At 42.4% G+C, this 22,550-nt stretch overlaps 1 protein-coding gene across 3 annotated transcripts in view; it reads right to left on the reverse strand.

Annotated features, from left to right (window-relative positions):
• fmn2a (formin 2a) overlaps positions 1 to 20,163 on the reverse strand; it is a 38,464-nt gene extending 18,301 nt beyond the window's left edge. For all 3 annotated transcript variants that reach the window (XM_070977896.1, XM_070977897.1, XM_070977898.1), the window contains exons 1-6: positions 17,962 to 20,163; positions 14,907 to 15,070; positions 10,975 to 11,127; positions 8,466 to 9,304; positions 7,775 to 7,916; positions 2,598 to 2,685 (exon numbers count right to left, since the gene is read on the reverse strand). In XM_070977896.1, coding sequence (XP_070833997.1) covers positions 2,598 to 2,685; positions 7,775 to 7,916; positions 8,466 to 9,304; positions 10,975 to 11,127; positions 14,907 to 15,070; positions 17,962 to 20,140 — 3,565 coding nt within the window. In that variant the 5' untranslated portion in view covers positions 20,141 to 20,163. The remainder of the gene's footprint in view (positions 1 to 2,597; positions 2,686 to 7,774; positions 7,917 to 8,465; positions 9,305 to 10,974; positions 11,128 to 14,906; positions 15,071 to 17,961) is intronic.
• Positions 20,164 to 22,550: the final 2,387 nt, after the last annotated feature.

A 22,550-nucleotide genomic window follows, 5' to 3' on the forward strand; every position in this document is an offset into this window, starting at 1 on the left:
CCTCAAGTGACTGTTGTGACGGTCCAGTCGGTCCAGTCTCGTGTTTTTAGCTTTGATATGGCTTTATCTCTCTTTATGTAATCCTGCAGCCTTTTTAATCTCTTCATTCCCGTTCCACAAGGGCAAATCCACCCCTTCTTTCCCAGTTCTTTGCTGTCACTCTCTAACCTCTTCACACTCTCTCTTCTTCCAGAGCCACCACAGAAATAACTTCCTCCTCTCTGACTCTCCCCTTTTCTGTTTCTCGCACTCTTCTCTTGTAACCATTTGGTTTTCATTACTATCTGAACCAGAGTCTGGCTGGCTGGTTTGATTGGAGACGGGTCCTAAAAGACATGGGAGAAAACCGTATCATCGCTCTGACACAAACACACACAGACCCATCTGCCTGCGTCTACCCCAACTACCACATTCAACCCCAGCGTGGCGCCGGCAACCACTATCTAATACTGCGACTGGCGCTCCAAAGCCTCACAGGAAGCAGACACCGCACGGAAGTGTCCTATGAAACACGCAGAGCGCCGGCCAACTCTGACAACAAACAACAACAGCTGTGAGGAAAAGAAAAATGTGTTGTCTCCTCTCTGAGCAATGGAGCCGCCATAAAACCGACACGATCTAAATCAATGACTCAGAAACTGTTTTTCCTTTGGTCAGAGATATCCAAGTGATGAAGGCTTTGCTAGTCACACTCTTCATCCTGAAATCAAGAGGAAATAAAACAATGATTCACTACACCGTGAGGGGCAATTACAACGTTTTGACGAATGAATCTTTTTCTTTCGCAAACAAATTGCCCTTTGATTCTTTAATCATCTTAAACCTCTAATGGCACAAGGGAACATGAGATCATTTCAGGAATGGGAAAACAATAGCATTGTTAATACACAGTCTTCTGGGTTTTGTTATTTATGTGAAATAATGAGAAGTTTTAGCCTATAATCATTCAAGCCTAATAATCATCCAATTAAGATGCAGGACCATACTCTTTTTTGGGTTATTTTGTTTATGCAAGGAAGAAGGCATCTGACTGTTTGTGCGAAATAACAAGTGCTTCACCAAACCACTGAGATATCTTCTCCCTGATCTTACGCTCCATGATATACTGAAGTTTCCAATCAGCGCTAATTATGTACTATGGAAAAACTAACATAGGAGATGAATGACAGCGCTGATGAGAGTGGCCTTTGCTTGCCCTCCCACTCTGTCCTGAGATGGATGCACCAAAGACTGACATGAAGGCCAGAAAGAGGAGAAAGGAGTGAAAACTGTGACTACAACATGTACCGGCCATGGTTTCTGTGGTACACATTCATTTTAATGTAACATATCCAGCTGCCATGCAGGTTGAGATAAAGACTTGAAGCTGGAATAAAGGCTCTACTGTAGGAGGGTTGAATAGGACGAGGAGATGAGGAAGAGTGTTTAGACACATGGATGAGCGAAGACTGGAGAGCAATCAGAGAGTAACTAAAACAGGAAAACAGTCCGTTCCCATCAACATCTCCCGAATGACTTCACTTTAACAAAGCCGTTTAGACAAGTTGGTGACAACCCATCAGAGAAAGAGAGAGAGCTGCGGAGAAACGCGCTGTGGATGTTAGATGGGGAGAGATTATGCAAAATGAGAGCGAAGGAAAACAGACAGGAGGAGAGTTACAAAAGAAAAACAGTTCAGATGCCTTCCAAAGTTCTGACCTGTGATAAAGCTCATTTCTACGGGGAGGTTAAGCTTTGACGATGACCTCAGCCAATATTTGATCTTCATCTCTTCTCAGTAGACTGAGAACAAGATTATTTTATGAACAGGGTTAGCAGCGCTGCAAACACAAACAAAACAATCTCAGTGTGGCCATTTTTTAACTTTGTAGAGAGAAATTGCCCTGAAAGATGTTCAAGAGTGGCGTTTGATGTGAGCGTTCAGCGTATGTTTGTACTGGATGAAAAGGCTCTTTTCGTTCTCGTTTATTGTAAGTTAATGTCTTCTCCTGCACACCTGGGGGTGGCTCCTAAGCTGCTACAAAATGAGGAGGACACCAAAAACACATTCGCACAAAGATAAAATGGTTAACTAGTAGCTTTAGTAGTAGATTTAAAGTTTGATCCTGCAGGGAACATGAACAACTGAACCAGATTACAGGACAAATTCATCGAACAGGACCGCAGAAGTCAACCTCATGGCCGCGCTAGAGGAGGGGGATCACCAGTGAGCTGACCTAGAGCTGGTCCATGGTGCTAATGTGGCTAATAAATCCAACAAATGCATTGAATTTAACAAAATTCTCTTTAGTTAAGCCTTTTTGGTGTATAAAATACAAGCAGATTCAGAACAATATTATGCTGCATATGTTTTGGACAATGCTGGAAAATAAGACATCAATCACAAATAAATCCACTATACATAGAGATATTTATCATTTTCCCTCATTGACCATTACTGTCGTATTTTCAGTACCACCTGAATACTGTAGTAACATGCAGACCATAACAAGTACACTTATTGTGCAACGACATCACACTGTTTCCACAAAGTCATTTATCTATAACCTGTGTCATTGAAGCTATAGGAAGATGTATGCCCACATGGTAACACTTACCATTCTGGATGTCCTTCATATCGAGATGAATGCTGGACATCAGGATACCGACAGCCTGCGAACGCTTGTTGCTCAAGAGCTTCACCACCTGAGAGTCGATCAGACAAAGACATGTGAGCAGTGGGGCTGCACGAAGCCAAAGAGAACAGGGATGATACCACTCCAAATACTGCACCAAGACATGCACACACACACATTCAGACAAGACGTTTAATAATTGACTGGAGACAAAAGACAGGAACATCACTCTCTTTTGTCTGTTTACTTCTGTGGGAGGAAAACTTAAGACTATTCACCCGCAAACCTTTGCAAAATTATAATGCTGTCGAGCTAAATTATGAGGATTAACAATTTATCCGTTCCCTCAAATTTTCCACATCCATCATTTTTCAGTCGTGCAAATGAAACCAGCCATCCAGAAGACATACTTGCTGAGTGTTGTATGAACACATGATTCAAGTCCTGCGACTAATTAAATATACAGAAAATCTCTGGTTGTGTTTACGTTGGATTTTATGGAATTGTGCGATGCAGGGATATGACTTCAATACCTTGTAATCTAAACTATTGTATCACAAGATCAAAACTGCTCCAAAAGCTGCAGTATTAACAAATGTCAACTGAATAATAATAGCTTCCACTTGTCAAACAGCCAGGAGTTGAATATCAAGCCAGTGTTGTTATTATGCATGAAAAACTGCATCCAAGGAGGCCATTATGAACCGCAGCTCGCCTGAATAAGCAGAAGTGTGCGTCGGGTAGCGAAGCAGTGAAGGGACAGGACAGGAAACCCATAGCCTACTGTGATCCAGACAGAACGCTTCCATCTAAACCAGATCACAAAGACCACAGACCTCTCAAACACACAGGAAGTTATATCACCAGGCCCCAACTGTCTCCATTTTCCCAGCTCAACCACGGCTTCAGGGGACAGGCCGTTTGAGACATGATGCCGAATGGCTTCCACCATGAGCCTGCGATAGCTGGTGCAGGGTAGCTGCTTAATGGCAGTGAAAGAATAAGTCATTAGTCATGTTTTATCAGCTGACCCGACTCTCCCGCATGTGCCAACAACTTTAACTTACATAAAACAGAGTTCAGTGCTTTACTACCTAGCTGAGTTGCCTGATTTTTACAGAGGATCACTTTACAACGTTTTACATACATCTAACATGAAATATCCCTTGCATCAGTACTATCATTTCGTAATGAAACACAGCTGGATCCATGAACCACAAGCAATTGAAATTATTTTCGTGACAAACACTTTCAGCGGAACAGAACAACCCTGAAAATTTCATCTAATACAGTGTCATTAGAGGATCTTATGAAATCCATGTGTGTACGTTTTTGGTTTAAAGAAATCTGTCAAGTCACATGAATTATATCTTGATCTTTCATCCATTTATCATTTCAGTACTGGACTTTCATCGATGCAGCACAGCTTCAAGTTACGTGCAATGTACAGCTTGTTCTCCCACAAGAAGCTGAAAAAGAGACCTGAAAATAAAACGGTATGTAAGTTCTGAGTTGTAAAAAACAGTAATTATTGATTATAATCTAATCTCTTTGTCATTTCATATTGAGATCAAGCACTGGGAGTTGTCCTGGACTACAGCTCACTCTTATTTTGTGAGAAATGGGCACTGAACTGAGCAGTGGAGGTGGAGGGAGTTTCTGCAGAATCCACATATTGATTGATTACACAAGAGCCAGATAACCAGCAAAGACACCGCGTCAGGTGAAAGAGACAGTTGTACGCCGCTGCTCTGAAAAGGAAGAGAAGTTAGTTACCGTCTGGCCGCTGATTTGACGCCTTTAACAACACTGTCAGCAGTTGCAGCACTTAGTGTCTGATTGCCCCAATTTGCATCAGAAATAGCACTCCTTCTCTGAGTCATTAATCCAAACACTTAGATATTATACACATATTTTTAGATTTAGTGTGACCTCCACCTTCAGAGGATATCATTACCTCCAATATCCATCACGAATAAATATCCAGAAATTAGAAATCATTGAGGAAAAGCTCCTTTAACTCCAAACTTGCCTGAGAATCATCACATTTTTACATTTTCTTCAGTATCACAGTAATGGACATCATTGTATTATTACAGGCAAAAAATAGCTACTCACCAACTCCATGGTAACATTATACTTCCTGTTTACATCCCCCAAAACATCATGGGAATTGTAGTTCCAAACCTTACAGAATGATTCACTCCAAAAATAGACTCCTATTTTTAAGACAAAGGTTAATAATAGGAGCGACAAACTAAGCAGCGGTGGTGGGGTGCAGCTGATTTTGTCTGTTATTGTGGGGCCCACAGTGTAAAACCAGGCCCCTGGATTAGCTGATTGACAGTAAATGAATTTGCAGCTCCTTTGAAAATAACTTAACTATTTAAGTAATTTTTCAAGAACAAACTCCAAACTTTCAGCCTCTTAACTGCGAGGATTTGCACACAAATTTGATTGCAAATTGTCTATCTTTGGGCTTTAGACTGTTGCTCAATGATTAACTGATTAATTGAGAAAGTAATCAGCAGATGAATCAATGCAATTAAACAATCATGGCCTCGCTTAGCAGGCCAATAAGAAATCCTCGTTCATGTGGGATGGAAAACTTTAAGCCTTGGGGAGCTTAGGACCCAAGCTGCATATTAGCATTCATTTGATCACAAGTGAAAACACACTTCTCATCTCAAAAACCAAGCACTGGTAATATACAAAATACTGACGGATTGACAGCAGGTGCCAAGAAACAAAAGCCCCAAATCTTCAGCGCTGAACAGATGCATATCACATCATTTAGCAGCATATCCTACAGCTACACTCCTCCTCCGTATGAAAAGGACAGCAGCATATCCTGAAAGACGCTCCTCTTTTAAACCTCTCTGCAGAGAGACAGCAGGGTCAACATGTGATACTGGGTGTCAGTACAGTGTTTCTTCACATCTGATACTGATGTCAGCAGAGGCCTTTAAACTGGCCCAGCACTGACGTCAAAGCTGCTCTCTAGTGGTAGCTCTTGAGAAGATGCTTGTCTGCTCTCATCAGCAGAACAGTTGAACTCAGAGCAATAGTGGATTGAAATAGCCGCAAATAGCGGGAGACGGGATTGATTGTCTTGAGGCCGGGGGCCAGTCCTCACGAACTGTAAATGTCAAAGGTTTGGTTCTAAATTGGGGTCGATCACAGTTCTGCATACTGCTTGTTTTTCTCTTTGTGTTATAGGCTTCAGTATCTTCAGCACCATTGTTGTGCTGGAGAGAAAGCACAGCAGTATCATGCAGTGATGACCGAGGGAGTTCAATCCACACCCAACTCAATTTGTCTCTCGTCTCTCGCAATTTAATAATACAACCACAACACGAGCGGCTTTGTGATGTGGTAGCCGACGTACTCAGAGCTCCATCAATCAGAACAACACGTCAAGGAAAGTCTGTTTTAACAGAGATGAGGACAGTCATTCTGGCTGATGCCCTCCTCCCAGGGCAGGGAGGAGGGCCCTGTATCTAGACAGGTGTCATCCTGCTCTGTGCAGAGGTGAATTCCCTCTATTATGTCTCTAAGGTGTCAAAGAAACCATCTGACAGCTGCTGGAGTGTTGACATGCTTAATGACGGCTATTTTTGAGGAGTGTTTGAAAAGGAATTTGTTATTTTCTTGTGAAAGGTAAACTCACTTAACTTATCTACAGTTTCCATTGCTGTTGACTTTTGTGCTCTGTTGGATCAAAGGGCCTTGAACTTAGCTACCGCAATTACCAAGTTACTTCCTGGAAAGTGCATATTCCTCATAACAACATAAACATAATGCAGCTCATGCTGATGCAAGTGCAAGCTGCATATTGCCTTATACAGGCCTCTCAGGACTCTTCACAGCTTGAAGATCCAGAGCGCTAAGCAATGCCAAAAGTGTCACGCTCAAGTGAACCCGTGAACAGATTAAAATAATAAACACATACTGTAGAGGCAGAGGATGATCAAGTCTCAGATGTTCAATGCGTGATTGATTTCTTTGGGAAACACTCAGTGGTGGAAAGTAACCTTCTGCTTAATCTACTTAAGTACACTTTTGATGTACTTGTGCATGTTTACATGCATTTCTGCTGCTTTAAAAAACATAATTAGCTTAGACAATGCAGTGGATTTAACAGACTTACTTAAAAAAGCCTCCTTAAAGTGGTAAATTTAAAAGCTGGAGCTAAAAGAAATGCCAAAAGTGGTTTCGTCCCACACGTGGGATGGACCACGTAACAAGGGCAAACACAGCATTGGGAAAGAAGCTATGTGACGTGGGTTATTATCATCATCATTATTGTTTTTTTATGCTAGCGTAGAGGAGTTCAAACAGTGTTCACGAGTCAAACTTTCTTTCAACTTTAACCATCTTTGGAGAAGGTCTTCTATTTTGGTATTAAGGTTCATTTCATCACGTCCCATAAACTAAGAGGATTTCCCACCAATGTCTGTGCCGGAGACCAACATTTCATCTCAGCAAAAACTGTCGGGTGATTCTACTGGGTCTCAATTAGAGGGGTGTAACGTCCTTCCCTGGTGAAACATTATTTGTGATTTAGACACATAATTTTGGCAAATAGTACATTAACATAAAAATCTTGACTAGAGCAGCTTTAAATTGTAGATCAAATGTTTGACTTGCAGATTGATGGAGTGACATAAAGGGCATTGGGGAGGCAAACAGTCTGACTATTAAACTAAAAGTCATACAGAAAGCACAATGGGAGGAACCGCACCACGAAATACAGCTCCCAGGCTTCTCCCTCCCCTTTTCCCTCTCTCTCTCAACAGTCATCACCGTCGTGAGGTTTCCTCACCGCACGCGAGACATTGGCTCGGTGCCACTGGATGGTCACGGGGGAGTCGGGTGGGAGCCAGAGCTCACACCACATAATAACTGTCTGGCTGTAGCAGTTCCTCCTGTCACTCAAAGCAACTTGGAGAGCGGAGAAATGGAAAGGACCAGGGCATCAGAGGAGTGAGAGTGACGCTGGGAAAAGCCCTGAAGAAAGCCATATTTGGTGACCCAGAAGGATACGAGCACACATTTACGTACATGAAGAAATTAGCACGGATGTAGTGTACTGTGTTTTTCTGTTTACAGTAGAGACAAACAGAAAGGAACACACACAATCGTAAAACATACTGTACCTGTTTTGCCTTTGACTTGCTGATTGTGTCTGAAATGGGCTTTTTCTTCTCCTTAACAGCACTTTTGGAGAATAGTTCCACAAATTCTTCAAAGTTTACAGCTGGTTCCTCGATTTTCTCCCACACCAGTGAAACAATGGGTCTAAAGATAGCCGGAAAGAGGAATTATTTACAGTACAAGTAGGCGAGCTTTAATCTGCCATGTATTGTTTGAAACAGTACCCCAAAGTCCACTTTTATAGTATAATTCATGCTGTTGTTCAACCACAAAATGCATTTTTGACATTTCTAGGGTGTATTCGACTGTTTTATGAGTGCTCATTTGTCATCTTTTACAGTGTAAAAAGTTGTGCACTTGTCAAATCCGTCAGCCAAGAAATTACCTTTAGGTTTCATTATCAAGCTCCTCACTTGCATGTAAATCAAGTAGTCTATTTTTGGACACGTATTCAAATACAATTTTCCAAGCCTTATTAAGGAAAGGAAACCTGGTTCAAGTCAAGTCACTGCTGACCACAACGCCTGGACTGCATCACGTTCATTTTCCACAAGGTTAGCATCTCTATTGCCGTCACAGCACGAGGTCGATCTTATCTTAAGTGGACAAGCTTCCTCTCAATTCTCTACTGTTCACAGAATTCCTTTGTGCAAATGATCCACATCTATCTTCACTTTCTGCAGCGTATCTTACTTTTTATTATGCAGCTGTATGCGTGTCCAGTAGAGTGGCTTCATTGGCTTGGGGGGCTCTATCACAGCTTTGGCAGGGGCAGCTTCCTGGACCATCATGGAGGGCATGGGGCCTGGTGGTGGTGGAGGCCCAAAGCCTGGGGGTGGGGGTGGAGGAGGGGGGCCCATTCCAGGCGGAGGGGGTGGCGGAGGAGGCGCCATGCCCGGCGGTGGAGGAGGTGGGGGTGGAGGTCCGAAACCGGGCGGGGGAGGAGGTGGTGGGGGTCCAAAACCTGGTGGTGGAGGAGGAGGAGGAGGGGGTGGTGGACATGGTCCAAGCCCAGGTAAGGGCGGGGGAGGTGGTGGTGGAGGAGGAGCAACACCCCCTGGTAAAGATGGTGGCGGTGGAGGTGGGGGCATACCTCCAGAGATTGAATGGGGAGGGGGAGGTGGAGGTGGGGGTGGAGGAGCTGGCTGGCCGCTGCTCTGTTGCCTCTGCTGGCACGTGCAGACAAAGCTCTCTGTAGATTTGGGGATGGAGGAGGAAACGGAGGACGACACGCTGCCTGCTCCTCCGCTGAAAGGCACGTCAAACTTAAAACCCTCCTCCACAGGCGAGGTCTGGACAGACACCTCCTGGCTCATCTTTCCCAATCTTCCTCCTCGCATCTGCGAGGCCTTGTGGTGGGCAGCGCCCAGAGCGCCCATATTATCCCAGCTGCCCTTTGCCAAGGAGGCCTGCTGGCCCTGCAACACAGCAATCTTAATCCGCAGGTCATCGATGGTCCTCTCCAGCTGAGGGATGAGACAGCTTTCATCCTCTGAGGATGACTGACCTGACGTCAACCTGCTGGATTCTGTCTGTCAGAGAAACAAAAAACAGATTTTAACTTCACAAGCAGCTTCATTAAGGAAACTGTAGAAAATAAACCCAATGAATTTGTGTTGTGCTGTCTTTAAAAGCAGGTTGTCAAGCCTATGCTGTACTCTCAGTGCTGAAAAGCAGACATAAAATTTGCTGTTAAGACTTGGAAACATCATCATTCAATAAATTACGCTTTATAAAACAACAAAACAGCCACAACTGAGGAAGCTTAGTGACAGAGCTATGAGCCAAAGAGGGGTCAAAAAAGTCCATCATGTCTAGACTCCATCAGACCTCTGGCTCCAGACTGGTTAGAGAGCAGGGATGAGGGGATACCGAGAGATTTGACCCCAGAGACAGTGAGTCTCGTTGGGCTCACACGGGGAGGGTCTGTGTCTGCTAAAACACATTCCCCAGTTGTGGTCACATCGTTGAATTTTAAGGAGAATGTTCAGCCTTCCTAATTTATTAACTCCTCTAGGAAACATGGAGGTTCACTGTGATAATCTAACAGGTCTGTCAAGACAAGCCTGCCCTCTAGTGGCAAAAGAACAAGTCACACATTTATCTCATTCAGTTCAGCGCGAGTTGTAAGTGATGAGATGAGGTGTACTGTATTCACCAAAAAGGTCACACAGGTCATATTGTTTCTTTTTATTATTTTATTATTATTATTAATTTATTTTATTTTATTTTATTTATTTTTTTATTTTTTTTTGGGGGGGGGGGGGATCGCCTACCGGCTGAGCTATAGGGGCACACGGGTCATACTGTTTCTAAAACAATAATGCAAATATGCATCAAATGAAAACCTTCATAAATGCACCCTTCAATGAGTGATAATCATGTACGGACACAATGGATTGTATTTCATTCAAAATCTGCATTCATGAATGTCGTACACCGACATCCATTACATCTGTGCAACTTATATTGTGCAATATGTATAGAGAATTATTGTGCAATAACCTAAAATCCACTGTGAAGTTGAGCCATTCCTCACAGGGCATACCCTTTTCTCTATAATGTATGTAGCTTCCATAGTTTTATTTTGCATCTTTTCATTGTCTATTTGTTCTACTTGTTACTTGTTGTTCTTGCTGTTGTAACGTGAATTTCCCCAGCATGGGATCAATAAAGTCTTATCTTAAAATTCTATTAAAGTTGTAATTTTAAAGCTAAATCAAGTGCCGGTCCTCTGATACAGAAAACATTCATAGAAGCACCGCATGCAGCATATCTACAGTACTCAGCGAGTGGGTCTTTCAGAAACAAGCATTTTTGCGATGGTACTGAAAGCATTATTTCAAAACAGAATCTGCTCTGTAAAGATAACAGCTTTGAAAATAGCCTACTTTGCAAGAAACCCGTGAAGTTTTGCACTTTGCATATGCGTGTTTTCATTTGTGTAGAATTACAAATGAAAATATGAGGTACACACAAACACCCTCAAAATAAAAATAGTACAAAAAACATAAACAATAGCTGCTTACTGTATCTATCATACTTTATGTATGTAATAGGTTACTAGGGGGAAGATGCTCTCTGATGTTAGTAGTAACACAAGAGGCCATAAATCAAAGCAAGCATCATGCACAGAGTGCAGAGTGTAGGCAGGGGAAGCATATTATAAAATATTTATAGATGAAGAGAGGATTTAACCAACCTGAGAGTGCAGAGCTCCTGGTGCCTTGGCTGATGACTGATGCGAAGGGGATCTCAGGCTCTGTTCCCTGCCTGTGGTTCGGCCCCCATAGAGTTCCCACAGGTGAGAGGACACCGGCAGGCCGACGGATGCCCAGGTGTACAGCTGCTCCTCCTGCACACAGTTTAGAAAACGAGCACGTACACATGCAGAAAATGAGATTAGATGTTTGTGCTTAAAACTACTCGCTCCCCCCAAGGACTACTCTGTTTGACATACAATGTGAAAATGTGGTGGGATGCATTGAAAACATCCACCAGGGATATGGGTCAAGTGGTAGCTCTTTCTGAAGCTTCAAGCATGGAAACACTTGAGGATAATAAGCAACAGTGGAGGCATGATTTTCCTTCCCCCCTTTGCACAGTCGATGTAGCACTCACAGGCAGAAAAACTGAGACCGTCAAAGCTTCTCCTCAATCTCTCGTCTATTCTTTATTGTCTCAAAGCGTCATATCGCTTACACAGGTAAAATCTACAGTAAATAATGACTAAAACTGCAGTTTTAATTGAATTGCTGGCTTTCAAAGTTAACGCTCATTCAGCAAAAATTTCCCAGTTCCATCATGAAACCTCATGTCTCCACTACACATTACTAATGTGAACTAACTGCTGCACCAAATTTATCAAGGGCTGAGTATCAGTGGTAATAGATTACTGAACCGAAATCAGCTTGAAATAATTATTCATTTATTCCTTCTCCCTCTTTCTTCAAATGGCTCTCCTCATAACCACTCAAACACTTGAATGAAATACTGCTTTGCAATCACAGAGCTTTTTCAGCAGCATTGCTTGTTAGTAAGTGTTGTTGACCATATTATGGTCAAGGTGAAAATTACTCCATTTAATACATAATATCTGCTAAATCACTTCCAACAAGCAGCTAATTATAATCTGAATGTTAATGCATTTGTATTTGCTTTCATATTATTGTAGCGCACTTATTTTTAAGACTCTAAAGACAGTAACAGTCACGACAGCAGCCCCTCACCAAGACTGTAAGGCTACACAGTGATGAACTACGAGCTAATACACAACAAGGTAAAGCAAACTATTAGTTAGATCAATAAAATCTGCTTAATTACAGTAATTTCTGTAAGACTTCATATGAGCGCAAATCACCTGCAAGCATACGTTTCTCATCCATTAGCTGGATTACAGTAGCATGACCGACAGCAAGAAACATACACACAGAACAAAGCATGCCCCAGTGAGGTAAGCCCATGCCACTCATTAATATTTATCCACTCAGCAGTGTTTTGCCAAGCGTAAAAAGGGATGATGATTGATTTGCACAGAGTTCTGACTGCAGATACTCATCTTCTCCAAACCCCATTTTTGGCCTGCATGAAGCTGCTGGAGTATTTAATTTCAGACGATATGCAGAACAAGAAACAAACAGCTCATACATTTGTTCACTGCAGCAAAATAAAGTAATGAAATTGGATACGATGCCATATTTAGGTAGCAAAGTGGAGGACAAATAGGAGATGAGAAATAAGGATGGAAATAAAAGGATGGGGAGATGGAGAAACACAAGACAGAGGTGATGCAGTAAGAGATTCATTTCAAGACGGAATTTAACTGTAAAAGGAAAAAGAATATAAACGGGAGATATTAAAAGGGTTTAAGTGAAAAGGCTGCAGAGACAGACTGTGATGATTTATTTTGAAAGGGAGATTAGCCGTAACATGGAAACCAATAACAAAGAGATCTGTACTCTCAATGGCAGCAGTAAAGGTTGTTTTTGGTCAAGCTGAATAATGCAGGGCTCCAGGCTAAGCCCCAGACCCAAGCAGGCAGAGTGTGGGGACAAAAAAGAAATAAACATGGGGGCAGGAGTCCAATCCTGTCCAATCCTGACATGGTGAGCTTTTTGCCGGGGAAGAGCAGCCTGAGCCCAAGGCACGTGGAGTTGTTACATAACATGGTCAGCAGATTGTCTACGCAAGCACAGATGTGTGTGTCCATTTGTGTGTTTGACTGAGAGAGTGTCAGAGGGGCTGCTATTAATCCAGCCATGCGAGGAAATGCCTGAACATGTATGGGTGTCTCGGGCAGTCTTTTTGTATATATGAGTGCACATGTGGCAGAAAGAAGGCTCTCTGCATTCGTGACTGCACCCAAAACAAGCAGAATAAGATGTGAATTTATTTGAGAGATTTGCATTCATGTGAGCAAAACAGCTTTAAAACACACATTTTCTGGTGAGTGACCTTGTTTTTGTCTCTGTGTGTATGTAACTGTTTGTGTTTAGGAATGCAAACTGTACCTTTATGTGCATTTGAGCGTACAGTGAGCATATACAGTGTGTCCATGCATGCACATCTGTGGGGGAGGTGCACTGTGCAGTTAGAGACCAACACTAATCTGCTCACATTCTTTGATATTCAACAGATACAACAACAACAAGACTAAGAGGAGACAGCAGTGCTAGCAGCCCATTGAGCCTGCATTTAAACATAGAGGTGCTTTGAGATAATATGAACATCAGCATGATAACATGGCCACAATTACAGTGCTAGCCTGTCATGTTTTGTTGGTAATGTTTACTCCGATTACCATCTTAGTTTAGCATGTAAACATTTGCTGTTTAGCACAAAAGTCTATGCATGAAACTCAAAGCACAGCTGAGGCTGATGGGAATGCCATTAGTTTTGCAGGTATTTGATCATCCTAAAAAATACTCAACAAATTGAAATTTCTGAGACTTCAATTCATCCTCTGGGGAATGTGAATGTCTGTTCAAGATTTTTTTGTCTATATAACATTTCATGGCAAACATACATTTCATTCAAAAATATAGGCAAAATTGCAAGAGTGAGTCAGATAAGGCATCTGGGATGGTGAATGTTCATGCAAAGATTTCATAGATTTTGAGATATTTCACACGAAGGAAACATCAAGAGTCATCAATAATGGGCAGAATGGATGTCTGCAGGAAATTTCATGGCAATTTAACCAAAAGCTGTTGAGATATTTCACCTGTTGTGGACTGACTGACATCAACATCTGTACACATCCACACATAGCTTATGTGAAACAGGATTAAACATAGAAATACACTGAAGACAGAGTGCTTCGGATGCATATATGGAAATATCATTTTACTGTACATAATCTCTCCAAAGGTACATGTTGCTTAACTCTAATCTGCAGTATACCAACATGAAGGTCAGCCGGATGGTCGCAACTACAAGAGGACCTTGACAGAAACGGCTTCTACAGTGGCTGTGATGAACTGTGCAGAGGAATGTGATGCACATGAGATTAGGTCTGAGCAAAGCATTACTGGAACGCAGAATTAAAGATTCATGAAAACAACTTTCACACGGTGACCCTGTCTACATGCTCCACTGCTCTTCAGATAATGAAACGTCTCTGGGATGAATCATGGTAATACAGCAGTAGATATAGAGCACCGACTGGGAATGCTTTGCGTGACTCTATATATGGTACATAAGCAGTTGACTGCAAATAACTTTGTGCTACATCCTTCGAGTATTTCATCTGATAAACACATGCTGTCTTCTGCATACCAGCCCATGTTATACTACCTTCAGGCTATCAATTAGTAGGAAAGAGAAATACATATCACTTTGTCCTCCGGCTCTTGGGACACTCACTAACATGTATCACAGCTTGGTAAGTTTAATCAAAATTGGAGCAATGGTGCTGCAGTTATTGCCTCTCAAAGAGTGAAATTTTGACCTTTACAGTTTTTTAATACTCAATATATCCCCTTGAGTTAAAAATCAATGCTGTCTGAGAATGCCACCTACTCACTCCTATAATTTGGTAAGCAAAATCATCTGCGCAGCCATTTCAGCTAATGTGAGGCAGCTCATAGCATCATTTTTGTAGAGCAAGCATGACAGTGAAGACAAAGGTCTTACATTAAAGACTGCTGAGACAGTGCTGTCACCATGGAGCCCCGTGGTGCTGTCGCTAAAGGGGCGCAACAGACCCTGGACCAGCATTCGGTGACACAATTCTTTCACTTCCTCCTCTGTGGACCCATCTCCAGGATGCGTACACAGCCAGTCCAGCAGAGTGCGACCTGAGAACAGAAGATGCAACAGTGAATCCTGATTCTGGACTATTTATTTCTTATTTTTGTGATCAAGAAGACACCCTGTCTTATTATGACCAAAGAGCTGAAAATAGATGCTTCAGATTTAGATGTGATAATGAAACACCTACACATGCAAACTCTGTTCACACCATTTTACATGTGGGTGATAAGAGAGATGGTGTTAATTGTGCAGCGCAAAAAGTTAACAAATGCTAAACTGCATTCAAGATGCTAGTTACCAGTACCATCTTATAATATCACTTTTGGTTTTTAAACAGTGATGAACTCCATATGCCTAAAAACTGTATTTTTAGTGTCAGAGAGAGAGAGAGACAAATGGTTTAACCTTGCGGTGTGGATGTAAGGCTTATTAATACTACATTTGAATAAACTAATTTGAGAACAGCAGATTGTCTCTGATTTTTCTTTGTCCTGGAACCTCTGAGTTGTGAGAAATATTAAAGAAACTTGTCAAAATCATTAAATGAGCAGGTCTGAATCCCAGATAAGGAGGGATCCTGATTCTTGATGACGGCAGGAGCAGAAGTAATCAATATAGGATGGAAAAAAATACTGACTATGTGACATGAGGATGTTGAACCTAGAGGCAAACAGCTCTATTACTTCAGAAAGCCCAGCCATGACACGCTGTGCAGTCAGTTTTTAATGTTGTTTGACTTGCTTGATATTTCTTTTAAACCATGTGATTCAGAGGACAGTGAATGAATTAACAAAGTCCTGTGACTCATGGTCCTGTGGACACTGATTTGAGAACTCTGGGTTAAAGTTTGACAAACACTAATGTGGGCTAATGCGGGAAATTCATTGTGTTTCATAAACTGTGACGTAACTTAGAAGAACAGGCACAATCTTCAAGACACAAACCAACTTGACTTACACTTGATTCAAATCCAGAATTTGTGTCATCAATCTTAATGTCAGTTGTTTGACAGTAAAATCTGCTTTATTTCTACGCTCGCTCACTCCTCTCGGTCTTCCCGCTCCCCCACCAGGGATGGATGTGACCTGGAAAACTCGCTCACATGGAGTGCTGAGTCTTTGTGAATAGGAACAGGATGGCGTGTTTTCTACTTTTATGAAAATCCAGAAAGGCCAAATGTTGACGTTAATGTGGATTCAAGATATGATGTGCGTCCGCTGTTTGGCTACTGTAACTTCACCTGACGAAATGAGAATGGATCTCTTATCATGACTTATTTTTGTCATGCAGAAAAACTGTCACTCGGCTTTAGCATCCACAAGTGTGCACTGTGCATGAGTGTGTTTTTTGGTCTGGATTCAGAGGATGGCATCGCCTCGGGTCTGTGGCAATGTTGTCATTTGGTCCTCTGATTTATGAGCACAAGTGCAGACAGTGGAGAGCAGCTGAGCTCTTGAAAGGCACCACAACAGAAAGGAGGACAGAGTGGCATTGTTTTATGAGAAGGATGCATTTGTTTCTGAAGACGCTTCAATAAAGAACCCCCACCATTTCATCACTGTTTTCATGAGCTTTTGCAGTCTTAAATCATAACTTTAGCATTCCCACTGCGATAATTTCTATAATGTGATCATTTGTAAGTCATTAGAATTCAAATCACTCGGCAATTACCATAACCATTTCACAACAACATTACATAATAACTTAATCTCAAATGAGGACAGGGCTTGGAGCCAAACAAATAGGAGTCACTTCTGGCCCACTGGGGATTCCCAGCAACAATAGTAACACATGATGAACAAACAGAAATATTTCAATGGAAAGATTCCTTGTTTTCCTCTGATGCATAATGTGGTCAGGAAAAGGCTGATCCTATGAGAGCAGAGGAGTAACCAATGACAGTTAAAAATGTTAGGTCTGCTGATATGACAGCCTGATAAAGGTCATTCCTCTGTGCCATAGACCTCCACTGTTGTCAAAAACAAACAACACATTAATGAACCACACAGTTTCAATGGGTGTCATGTTCCTTCGTTACTATGAATGTGGGAATTGTTTCTTATTTTATTCATTTTCCTACAAACACAATATGTGGCTGAAAATAATGTGTAACAGTTGCACCATTCACTCCCATCTGAGTAGCATTTGCTGAAAGCTACAGTGCACAGCTGTTTTATTGTTTAACTGCTTAAATGAGACCGTAAATTTGTGACTTTATTGTTTTGAAAGATTTTAAAAATGGGCTTGGAGCTGCACAGATGGGTTGGGGAAGTTGGGAAATATCGAGAGAGGTGCTGACATATTGCTTGGTCCTTTTATGGGATTTGTTGACAATAAAAAAATGATGTTTGACCTCCATGGAAATTCATGCAAACACTTCAGTATAACATTGTCCTTGGCTAGCAGTCTATAAATGCATATTTTGTTCCATATTGCAGGGCTACGTAAACCTGCCAGTTGTCTTCAGTTAGGTAATCCTGTCTTCATTCATTGCTTCCTCTCAGACAGACCTCGTGGTTTCTATCCATTCATACTTTCCCACATCCCTGTTTCATCTACTCCCTCCTAGTTCACACCATCCAATCAAGAAGCCCCAAAGTACTGCGCTTCTCCTTCTCTCTTACCTAAATAGAAAACTACCACAAGCCACTGTGGTCTTCATTAACCAATTTAGCCACATATAAGTTCATGAAGTTGAGATCCAGATCAAACTACTACCACTGGAATCTCAATGCCATCCAGAGTCTGTGCAAGGATGGCGGAGGTGTGGGGTTATGTTGCTAATGGATTACAGGATTATATTCCATAATCAGGCATTAATCAGAGAGGAAGTCAACACCGAAAGTCTAATTTACTGCGTGTTCTATTAACAGCACTTCATATCTCTCTGATTGAGCCTTAGGTGTGGCAGTGGTTCAGTGTTACTGTGACTCACCGGAGAAGACATCCAGGTAGGGTACTGTGGTGGTGGAGGCCTTCCGTGTATAATGTGCTCTCCTGGAGCCCAGCGTCCAGTAAGTCCCACCTGTGTAACTCTTCTCTGGTGTATCCTGCTCTGGGAATTTGGCCCCACCACCTTGCCTTCTTCGTTGCTCATCCAGCTCTTGGGACCAGTCGGCAGACACGCTGATGGGCCCAGCAATGGAGCAGGACCTCTGCTTGTGCCTTTTAAACACTTTGGCCTCACTGGATTCCACTGAAGCAACACTGGCATCTGTTTTCCTGGGCACATGGGGGCTGGTGATGGGGGAGCCAATTGGAGAGGTGAGCTGCCTGGTGGTGGTCTTAACGTAGGAGGGGTGGACTGGAGGGTAGAGCTTGACGGTGGAGGGAGAGGTGGAGGACGGCCGTCTAGGCTGAGAACCATGGAGGTCAGTTGTAAGCTGGCTAATAGACAAGCTACTCTTCCTTCTTTTCAGTGACAGGAAGTCCCGCCTCCCAGCTTCCTCTTCCCCCTCCCTCTCCATGGACAGGTCCATGCTGCTTACACTCTTCTGTGACCCCATCGGTCCTGCCCCCGCCACCACAGGATCCAAGCGCACACATGTCCCATATGTGTTTTTGCTCTGCTGAGGGCTCTCCAGGTCCTCCTGGGGCTCCTCAGCACTCTCATACGAGGTGGTGGTTGTTGTAGTGTCGGGGAAACTATACGTGCTGTTAGTCTTTGGGAAAAGACTGCCACTGCTCCTCTCTGTGTCTGGGGCTGACGATGGTGGACCACTCTCACTCAGGGACCCCGGACCAGATGAATTTCTTGATATGGCTATGACATGACTTTCGTTCTCTAATTTCTTGCACTCCTCACTTACTTGTTGAGGTACACACTCACTTCCCAAAGGGAGAGGGAAAACTTCCTCATCCAGATCAAATTCTTTCTCAGAGGCTTTGCTCCCCACAGAAGTCGACCCTTCAGGTAAATGGCCAGCAACCATTTCCAGCACACTGTCACTGGCCTGGTCTCTAATAGCCTGTTGGATGTCAGACAGCAGATCTTCATTTTCAGCTGCTGCTGAGTGAAAACTGTAGAGGTCAGCATCTGACCCAGAGCTTGTCTTCTGGCCAATCTCATCCACCATAGAATGATGACTGTCTGCGGTCAAGCGGCTTAGATCCCCCTCGACATCTGATAGCATGCCCATCTCATCGGCTGACAGGCTCGCCTCTGCAGTTGGCTGGTGCCCTGCTTTGTCAAAATGTGCTGACCTCCCATCTTCCAACATGTCATCCTTGGACAACCCTTTCACCTTCGATAAACTCTTCCTGATCTTCATGCCAGAAAACACAGATCCCTTCGACTCTGACTTAGATTTTTTCTTACCATTATGTTCTCCCCCCCCTCCTTTACTTATCTTATTGTGGGACTTTTTAGATTTTTTATCCACTTCCCTCTCATCACCATCAGCATCGCACGAGACATCCCCTGCTGCTCCACCACTTCCTCCTCCTTTCTTGTGCTTTGTTTCCTGGTTCCCCATGTTCCTGAGCAGGCGGACTCCCTTGGCTAACAGGCCATGTTGCTGGGGTCGAGGCTGGGCATGCTGGGCTTCCTCCTGGGCTGCTACTGATGCTGGTCCTCTGTTGGTCAGAGCCCTTTCAGAGCTGCCTAATCCCTGCTGTCTGCCCACCACAGTTAACGGCAGCTGTGAGAATGATGCTGCCTCCCCCAGTGCTGCTGATGCTGATGATGAAAGGAGGAGGAGACTGGCACTGACAGCCGCGGGCTCACTACCACTCACTCCTCGCTCTCCCCCCCTCCCCTGCACAGTCTCTCTGACTTTCTGATCCTTCCTCTCTTTTTGCCCCTCCTCTCCATCCCCATCTGCTCCTGCATGCTCAGCTGTCTTGCATAACGGGCTGCTGGTCGAGCGAGCAAGGCGCCGATGCTCCGGAGTGAGCTGCCCTTGTCCATTCTCATCTGACTGGGGAAGAAATTGCTTAGGATGCTGCTGCTCTAAAATGCACTGTTGTTGCTGGTGTTGTTGATGGAGGAGTGAGTGCTGTTGTTTACGGAGGATGTTGGTAACGCTGCTCTTCCTCCTGCCTTTGAAAGTGGTAGTGAAGAAACTCTCTTTCAGAAAGGGCACTTGGGTCTCTACAGTCTTGAAAGTCTGCATCCTGACCGCTGAGGCTTCATCCAGAGGAGAGACGATCTAGATGGACTGGAGTAAAGAGAACAGAGCAAGTTAAAATCACACTCATGCATTTTAAATTGAAGCTTAGCTTCACAGTAGCAGAGGACAGGCAGTCGGTTCTCAGTGGAGTCATGAGGTAAAGGTTGAATGTAAGGGCAAGCTGACGTCAGAAATCTTATGTCCCCTCTTGTCTTCATTTTTTCTTCATGTGACTCTACCGGTGACAGCAAGATAAACAACATGAAACTGCCATTATTAATGACAATGCAGGCATATATAAAAATGGACAGCTGGAATCATTCCATTCCAGTGGAATGATGTCAAGTAATCAATCAATAGAAAGTGACATTACAGAAATAATACAGACACAGAAATAACTTGCAATAGTTTGTCATTTTTTTTAAGTAAAAACACCACAATTCTAGTGGTTTCAGCTTTCTTAAATGTCAATATTTGCTGGGATTCTTCATCTTCTATGACAGTAAACTGAATGTCTTTGAATTTTGGACAGCTGGACATTTTTCACTTCTTTGACATTCTTTTAGACTAAACCAATAATCAATTAATCGGCAGATTAACCCATACTGAAAATAATGAAGACTTTCAGTCCTCATATAACTTTACAGCAAATATGAATTAAAATCAGATTATGTTAAATCAGCTTCATGTCAAAATGGGAAGTTTAGTTTTACAAATTATAAATTGTTCAGACTGCCCTTTACTCCATTTATATATTTCATCTACAGTTAAAGACAGTGCAGTATTATCACTGTACATTTTATTGACAGATATCTCTTTGAGCTGATAGCAGACAGTCCTTAGGGCATCCATCAAGGCATGCCTGAGGACTGATTAATGCCTGTGGGTGTGGTGCCGACAAAACTGAGCCATGTAAAACCAACGATAAAGCTTGCCTTTCTTACTAAAAGAGTCAAAAGTAAGTGTTTTGAAATAATAATTCAAATTGAGTGAAACACAACACAACAACACAAAAATAAATAAATGACACACATTGTCAGAATGAGGATCCTAATTAAAAGAAAAAGTTTTTACCAGCTCATACTTCCGTTTAAGTTTGTATTTTAGTAATTTTGTTGAGTAACTTTCTCCTTTGAGCACATGTTGGTCTGTTCTCGGTGAAACAGACACACATTACATCATCACTTTGCAACATGAGTCAAATCTGAGACATTTGTGGACAAATTTAACAATATATGAAACGGTGGATAAACTGTGAAAAAGCATCGTAGTTACATATTTTGGGACTTAGAAATGACAGTATACTTGCCTGACTGGTGGATTCCCCTCAGTGGATGAGCGCTGACTGAAGAAAACAGCACAAATGGGTGTTTGTCTTTGCCTACGAGCCGCTCCTTAGCCATGGGTCACATGAAGTTGGTATTTTCCTCATCACATGTCTGGTCTGCTTGGCCATCTCCCATTAGCACTGTCTGAGACTTTCCCCTCTAACTTCATCAGACTTTATCATGGGAACATACAGAACTGTGCAACAGTCAAAGCCCACTCTTGTGTTTATTCAGTTTCTGGTTAACATCAGACACTGTGTGCTAATATTGTGGTAGCGTGAGACAGTGATGCAGGAATCATATTTAACAGAAAATTAGATTTCTGCCTTCAGCAATCAGTATTTTCTACTTTTGGTTTCACGCTCCCTGGTGCCACTTTTAAGTCCATCCCTCCAATCAAGAAATGAGTTTCAGCTGTGTCCTCTTAACATAGGCAGCTACCATCTGACATTTAAAACACACACAGGTTTCTGAAGACAGTGGATGTAAGATAATTCAATTACAAAGAGAACATGAAAGGCATGGGGGGAAAGGAAAAATGAATTCTGCAAACTATAGCAAGAAAATAAAATGGGAGTCCTACAAGCATAGAACTGTGAGAGCAGGTAAAGCACTGAAACTCACCATCACAAAGACAGTATTTGAGATTTTTAAAGAAAAAAAGTAAATACCTATCTGTTATCATATATGCTCTCCAAACAATGTTTTATTGGCAGGAAATTAATTCTACAGATGTATATTAACCCATCATCCTGCTAAGATAATGACACTGTGATGCTTGTATTCAACTATATACAGACCTGAGTTAGTGTAGAGGTTTGTGGTATCGTTGTCTAGCCATAAAAATAAAATTACTTGCATGTGATGTCTGTGTTTTTCTGTTTTTGCACACCATACCAGTGAGCATTAATATCCCCCTGACATTTTTACAGCTGATATTTTCAGCATTAATGGAAAAATGCTGACATCAGATAACATGAATTAAAAGCTTTCACCCACTCTGGCTACATAAAGGTACAAATAAATTAAAATATAACGAAAAATAACACAATCCTGACTTGCACACGGACAAAAAAACATAGTTT

Source organism: Chaetodon trifascialis, chromosome 13 (genome assembly GCF_039877785.1).
Source record: "Chaetodon trifascialis isolate fChaTrf1 chromosome 13, fChaTrf1.hap1, whole genome shotgun sequence".
In the NCBI taxonomy this organism is placed as follows: Eukaryota; Metazoa; Chordata; class Actinopteri; order Chaetodontiformes; family Chaetodontidae; genus Chaetodon; species Chaetodon trifascialis.